Source organism: Limulus polyphemus, unplaced genomic scaffold, assembly GCF_000517525.1.
Source record: "Limulus polyphemus unplaced genomic scaffold, Limulus_polyphemus-2.1.2 Scaffold6702, whole genome shotgun sequence".
Classification (NCBI taxonomy): domain Eukaryota; kingdom Metazoa; phylum Arthropoda; class Merostomata; order Xiphosura; family Limulidae; genus Limulus; species Limulus polyphemus.
This window is the reverse complement of record NW_013672312.1, coordinates 1-7436: the sequence shown is the minus strand read 5'-3', so window position 1 is coordinate 7436 and position 7436 is coordinate 1. Positions and strand designations below refer to the sequence as shown.

Here is a 7436-nt window from a genome sequence, read left to right as displayed (position 1 = left end):
TGATGACAGTAGAGAAAATATTTATCATAAACTTTAGCTGAATAAAATAATAGATCATTTGATGACAGTAGAGAAAATATTTATCATAAACTTTAGCTGAATAAAATAATAGATCATTTGATGACAGTAGAGAAAATCTTTATTATAAACTTTAGCTGAATAAAATAATAGATCATTTGATGACAGTAGAGAAAATCTTTATTATAAACTTTAGCTGAATAAAATAATAGATCATTTAATGACAGAGGAGAGAACCTGTCTATTAATGTGTAGCTTATCAAAATGGTTAAGTCAATGCATGTCAGTTAATAAGAATATATGTTTGTTACTTTTTGATTTTTTCTACGTGTGGTTTATACTCTAATCAGTTTATTTACTTCCTCTAACAAATGTTACTTCATAACATGCTTGAGACCACATTTTAACTTTATGTTTCAGTTAGGAACTATGAGTTATGTCCCTTAACGTCCAAGTTTTCATAAAAACTCGAATAAAAAAAACAGTTAATTTTCGAAAGTTCAAGTATACAAAACTAAAAGTGTCTGAATAAAAACTTTTCGAATTTTAATAACTTTTTTCATTATAAGTTTTAGAAAATTCTAAATTAATCATATATTTATCAGTAGTTATAAATTTTGTGATAAACATCTCATAAACTGAAGAAGTTTTTTTGTGTTTTCAATAGCTTCTGATTTTGAATCCGAAATGGACAAATTAAAAGGATTGTAGAAAAGAAACATTTGCAGTTCCCTAATTTTGTCACAAATCTTAAACCTAATGCTTCCCCATGATTCGGCGTTTCAACCTAAATTTTATTTATTTTAAGGTTGGATTTTTAGTAAAATACTAACATAACCAGACAGATTTGAACATTAGTAGGACTGCTAGATAAGAAATCATGGTTGTGCCTGTTTGTTTCCCCGATAGATAGGTTACAGAAAACTAATTTGTAAGTTTAAAATATCAGAAAGTTTTTAGTTTATTGTTGAAAGGCTCGTATTAAACATAAAATGAAATATAAGCCAGATCGAAAAGTATGTTCTATTATATTAGGATCAGTATGAAAGCGGTTGAAATTATATACATTTTTTTCTCTACGATTAAAACTGCGTTTCAGAATCAAGAAAGGTTAAAGTTTAGGAATCAGTACACTCTACAGATCAACAAGGGCTAAAAACACCATCGAAACATCATAATGAAAAATGTTAACTCAATCTAATTAAATGTTAATGTCATCCATCTCATGGGATTCTTAACATCTTCAAAAGTTAATCATGTTAAATTGGAGTTTGGGAAAAAATATTTCGAGTTTGTGTTTACAACATCAAACACTCCTGCTTGTGTACCACAGAATATTACTTATTGATCAGCTCAGACAGACTTTCTGTTATATCCCAGCTCATGAAAGTTAACATAATGTAGAAATAGCTTCTTGATGAGGTTGGTGTTGATGTTATCAGTTATTGAGAATTGGTTAATGTTAATTAAAACAAGCTACTTACACTATCGCATTTGTTTTATAACATAATATGACCTACAGAACACATGCATATCAAGTGTTTACTTCGTGCTCTATCGCATATGTTTTATAACATAATATGACCTACAGAACACATGCATATCAAGTGTTTACTTCGTGCACTATCGAATATTATATGTTCTATAACATAATATGACCTACAGAACACATGCATATCAAGTGTTTACTTCGTGCACTATCGAATATTATATGTTCTATAACATAATATGACCTACAGGACACATGCATATCAAGTGTTTACTTCGTGCACTATCGAATATTATATGTTCTATAACATAATATGACCTACAGGACACAGGAACAGTAGATGTATACTTCGTGCACTATCGAATATTATATGTTCTATAACATAATATGACCTACAGGACACAGGAACAGTAGATGTATACTTCGTGCACTATCGAATATTATATGTTTTATAACATTCCTCAGGTGGCCTTATGCTGGCTTCATGCTCTAATGAGTTGTTATATTTCTGTATAATAAGTTACCTTGTCCAGAACCCATAAGCTGTTATTGGGGACACATTTGACATCACCTGTAAACTTTCACACGTGACAGATTTTGTTTATGCGGAAAACTTGGCCAGCAATGTTCTTTCTACGTCATCATTTACGTCATGACTATATCTTTTGAAAAGTCCTTCCAGGAAACGCTGTTATATCACGAAAGCTGTCCGTGTTTCTGAGCACGTCCATGTTTAATGGTGTTTTTGTTAACCAGACCTGTGCAGACTAAGCGAATACGCTTGACATTTAGTCCTTGTCAAATTATAGTAACATCAAAGGTGCCGCTCTAGACCCAAAACGCTGAATATATCCCTTGTCTGGATGCTTAACGTGAGAGGCTATTATAAGCTTGTGGGGAGAGAGTCTCTTACCATCCTTGGCGTGGATGTTTCGTTTCCTAAAAGAAATAAGTAGAAAGTTTTAAGATGATTAAAAAAGAAATGTCTGAAAATCTTGCCAAGGTATCCGTAAAAGCAAAGGTTGCAACAATATTATTTAAATATATATGCCCTTGGTAACATTTTCTCCAAGGTTTATATACGATTTCCATTTAATTATCCAAACTTTACACAACATAAATATAGAGACAGTTTGAGATTGTAATTATCTCCTCAGATCAAGACTGTATACATCATAATTATCCAGACAGAGTTAGACTGTATACATCATAATTATCCAGGCAGATCACGACTGTACATATCATAATTATTCAGACAGATTTATACCGCACACATGATAATTATCCAGATAGATCACGACTGTACATATCATAATTATCCAGACAGAGTTAGACTGTGTACATCATAAGTATCCAGACAGAGTTAGACTGTATACATCATAATTATCCAGACAGAGTTAGACTGTATACATCATAATTATCCAGACAGAGTTAGACTGTATACATCATAATTATCCAGACAGATCAATATTGTATACACAATAATAATCCAGGCAGATCACGACTGTACATATCATAATTATTCAGACAGATTTATACCGCACACATGATAATTATCCAGATAGATCACGACTGTACATATCATAATTATCCAGATTGATTTGGACTGTATACATCATAATTATCCAGACATATCAAGACTGCACACACGATAATTATCCAGATAGATCACAATTGTACAAATTATAATTATCCAGATAGATCACAACTGTACATATTATAGTTATACAGACAGATCGGGAATGTACTCATCATAATTATTCAAACAGATTAGGACTGTACACATCATAATAATCCAGGTAGATCACGACTGTACATATCATAATAATCCAGGCAGATCACGACTGTACATATCATAATAATCCAGGTAGATCACGACTGTACATATCATAATAATCCAGGCAGATCACGATTGTACATATCATAATAATCCAGGTAGATCACGACTGTACATATCATAATAATCCAGGTAGATCATGACTGTACATATCATAATTATCCAGACATATTTATACTGCACACATCATAATTATGCAGACATATTTATACTGCACACATCATAATTATACAGACAGATCACGACTGTACACAACATAATCATCCAGACATATCAAGTCTGTACACATCGGAACAGTATTTCACTGGTGTTATCTTCCTGATGATAAATTGTCCGTGACACACCGAAAAATATAGCAACCTTTAGATAAAGCTTGGTGACTTCAATAATTGTCATAATATGTAAGTTTAAACGTTCGGGCATCTAGTTTTTATTAGTAAACGTATTTATAATTAATAATTATTTTCGTAAAAGGTTCGTATTTATAAATAATAATGGCTATGTTATCTAGATATGTTTGTGAATATCAAATAAAAATTACGTAGAATATTCTATTATAAGTATGTAATTAGCTAATAATGATAGTTCGATAAGAAATAACATACAATAAGTATTTTGGAAAGTTTCAGAAATAATTATTATTTTCCTGTAAATAAACTTATCATTTAATGAGAGTTTTTTTCTTTCTCTTCTAATTCACAACCCTATTTACAATATTTCACATTCATAATTTCATTTTCACGTTTCTAGGTGTTACTTAAGAGTTTGTTTACAATGCCACATTTCTAGATGTTACCGAGGTATATGTTTACAATGTTACGTTTCTAGGCGTTCTTAAGGGTTTGTTTACAATGCCATATTTCTAGATGTTACCGAGGTAAACGTAACATTGTAAACATATCCTAGATGTTACTTAAGGGTTTGTTTACAATGCCATATTTCTAGATGTTACCGAGGTATATGTTTACAATGTTACGTTTCTAGGTGTTACTTAAGGGTTTGTTTACAATGCCATACATTTCTAGATGTTACCGAGGTATATGTTTACAATGTTACGTTTCTAGGTGTTACTTAAGTGTTTGTTTACAATGCCATATTTCTAGATGTTACCGAGGTATATGTTTACAATGTTACGGTTCTAGGTGTTACTTAAGGGTTTGTTTACAATGCCACATTTCTAGATGTTACCGAGGTATATGTTTACAATGTTACGGTTCTAGATGTTACCGATGTGTCTATTTCAGGATGAAACAGGACTGGCTCGAAAGAATAAAGAGTCTTATACTACGTGGAGTCGGAATGTCACAGGAACCCAACGTGTCGACATCAATATTTCCGAAAAAGGTTCACCAACATCTAGCAAAGGTTTTGAATAAAATAGATGAATCTCAAGAAGGTTCTATGTTTGTCGAGAAATTGCAGAGTTTTTACCCTTCATGTAAGTATCAGTACAGTTCGCACCTCTGTTTTTCAAATTTCAAGGGCATCAGTAGTTATCTGAGTACTTACTACTTCTTACTTCTTCCGTTAGAGGGCGTGAAGGATCTTAAATGTGGATATTTATCGTTCTGTTGACCTTAATACTGGAGAGTTTGATAACAATAATAAAAGAATTGAAGTGTCTCTCCAACATTTATTTAGAGCAGCGTGTGCTGTGTTGAAGATTAGTATTAACTTATGTGCAAACCAAGCTAACAATAACTCTAAAGACCAACACTTAATGAACAGAGCTAATTAAGTATATTGTTCTCACGTTCTTACCCAAAACAATTAAAATGTGTTGATTCATCAGCTATTTAACCTTTCTGTAATGATATTTTCTACCTTAATCTCACGAGGCCTGGCTAGCTTAGCAGATTTAGGGTAATTTGAAATCTTTTTAAGCTAAAAATGTAAAATAATCTTTAGGATAAAAATATAAGCGTAATAGATTAAAAGTAAGAAAACTATAACACACACACACACACACATAAACATTTCTAATCAGTTTCGTTATTGAAAGTAATGATAAAGAAAACTAGACTATAATGATAATTGTCTTACTTCACTACCACAACAAAGCGTTTAGTTTTACAGATTATATGTTATTCTTAACTTTAGTGAAACATATATATCTAATCGATGGATTTACATTAATAAAAACGTTTCAATTAAATATTTAGTACATTGTTGTTCTTCTCTTGTCACGTTTTCTCATCGTTGTTCATCCTGTATGTAATTGTTGTGAACAGGGACGTTGTTCATCTTGTATGTAATTTAGATCATCAAGCGGTAATATGTATTCTTTAGGTCATCCAGCAGTAATATGTATTATTTAGGTCATCAAGCAGTAATATGTATTCTTTAGGTCATACAGCAGTAATATGTATTCTTTAGGTCATCAAGCAGTAATATGTATTCTTTAGGTGATCCAGCAGTAATATGTATTCTTTAGGTCATACAGCAGTAATATATATTCTTGAGGTCATACAGCAGTAATATGTATTCTATAGGTCATCAAGCAGTAATATGTATTCTTTAGGTCATCCAGCAGTAATATGTATTTTTTAGGTCATACAACAGTAATATGTATTCTTTAGGTCATCAAGCAGTAATATGTATTCTTTAGGTCATCCAGCAGTAATATATATTCTTTAGGTCATACAGCAGTAATATGTATTCTATAGGTCATCAAGCAGTAATATGTATTCTTTAGGTCATCAAGCAGTAATATGTATTCTTTAGGTCATCAAGCAGTAACATGTATTCTTTAGGTCATCAAGCAGTAACATGTGTTCTTTAGGTCATACAGCAGTAATATGTATTCTTTAGGTCATACAGCAGTGATATCTATTCTATAGGTCATACAGCAGTAATATGTATTCTTTAGGTCATACAGCAGTAATATGTATTCTTTAGGTCATCCAGCAGTAATATGTATTCTTTAGGTCATCAAGCAGTAACATGTATTCTTTAGGTCATCCAGCAGTAATATGTATTCTTTAGGTCATACAGCAGTAATATGTATTCTTTAGGTCATACAGCAGTAATATGTATTCTATAGGTCATACAGCAGTAATATGTATTCTTTAGGTCATACAGCAGTAATATGTATTCTTTAGGTCATCCAGCAGTAATATGCATTCTTTCTTATAGGTTCAGTACCAGCAAGTATTAACAGAGAATTCTGGGAAAATGAAACGAATTTTAACATTTACTACGACGTTAATTTCACGCCAACTAATTCACCTATAAAGGTTAAAGTAGCAAAACTGCGACTATACAAGAGCGGAGACTTACAGCCCGAAGTTGTGCAGAAAAACTTACCCACGTGGCCATTTCTCCACTTAAGGCCTTCACGGTTATCAGTTCGGAGCACGGGGCTCACCGTATCTCTGTACCAGTACAGAAGACCCCTTAATAACATCTCCAGTGGAGGTAGGAAGATTACAAACTTACATTCCGAACTCATAATAAAGTATATTACTTTAGTTTTGTTGTTTCAATGTTTAAAAAGCCAGGCTCTAGATAATGAGTGGATAAAATGCATTTAAAAATAGATAGACTTTTAATGTTAATGAGAGGAAACTGAAAATAATATAATAAGAGCGGAATAAAGATTAAATTTCCTACTTTAGGGAGAAGAAAAACTGTAAATAAGAAATAGAAGAAATCTTATAATACCTTAAATAACAAACACGAGAAATCTAATAACGCTATAAATAACGAATGCAAAATATGTAATGATAATTTGGATATTAAATACAAGAAATCTACTAATATTCTGAATAATTAACGTGAGAAATTTAATGATACTGTGAATAACAAAGACGACAATTATAATAATGATGATGACTATTAAATGAGTATGACAGACAAATATTTCTGTATACTTCCACACTCTAGACTGTAAACCAGCAGAAGGTAACTTAGACGTCCACACTGTAGACTGTAAACCAGCAGAAGGTTACTGTAGACTTCCACACACTAGACTGTAAACCAGCAGAAGGTTACTGTAGACTTACACACTCTAGACTGTAAACCAGCAGAAGGTAACTTAGACTTCCACACTGTAGACTGTAAACCAGCAGAAGGTAACTTAGACTTCCACAC

At 32.0% G+C, this 7436-nt stretch overlaps 1 protein-coding gene across 1 annotated transcript in view; it reads left to right on the top strand.

Moving 5' to 3' along the window:
- LOC106473984 overlaps window positions 1-6801 on the top strand; it is a gene marked incomplete at its 3' end in the record, with an annotated part of 8434 nt that extends 1633 nt beyond the window's left edge. The window contains exons 2-3 of the mRNA XM_013934671.2: window positions 4589-4782; window positions 6480-6801. Coding sequence (XP_013790125.1) covers window positions 4589-4782; window positions 6480-6801 — 516 coding nt within the window. The remainder of the gene's footprint in view (window positions 1-4588; window positions 4783-6479) is intronic.
- Between the last annotated feature and the right edge of the window lie 635 nt (window positions 6802-7436).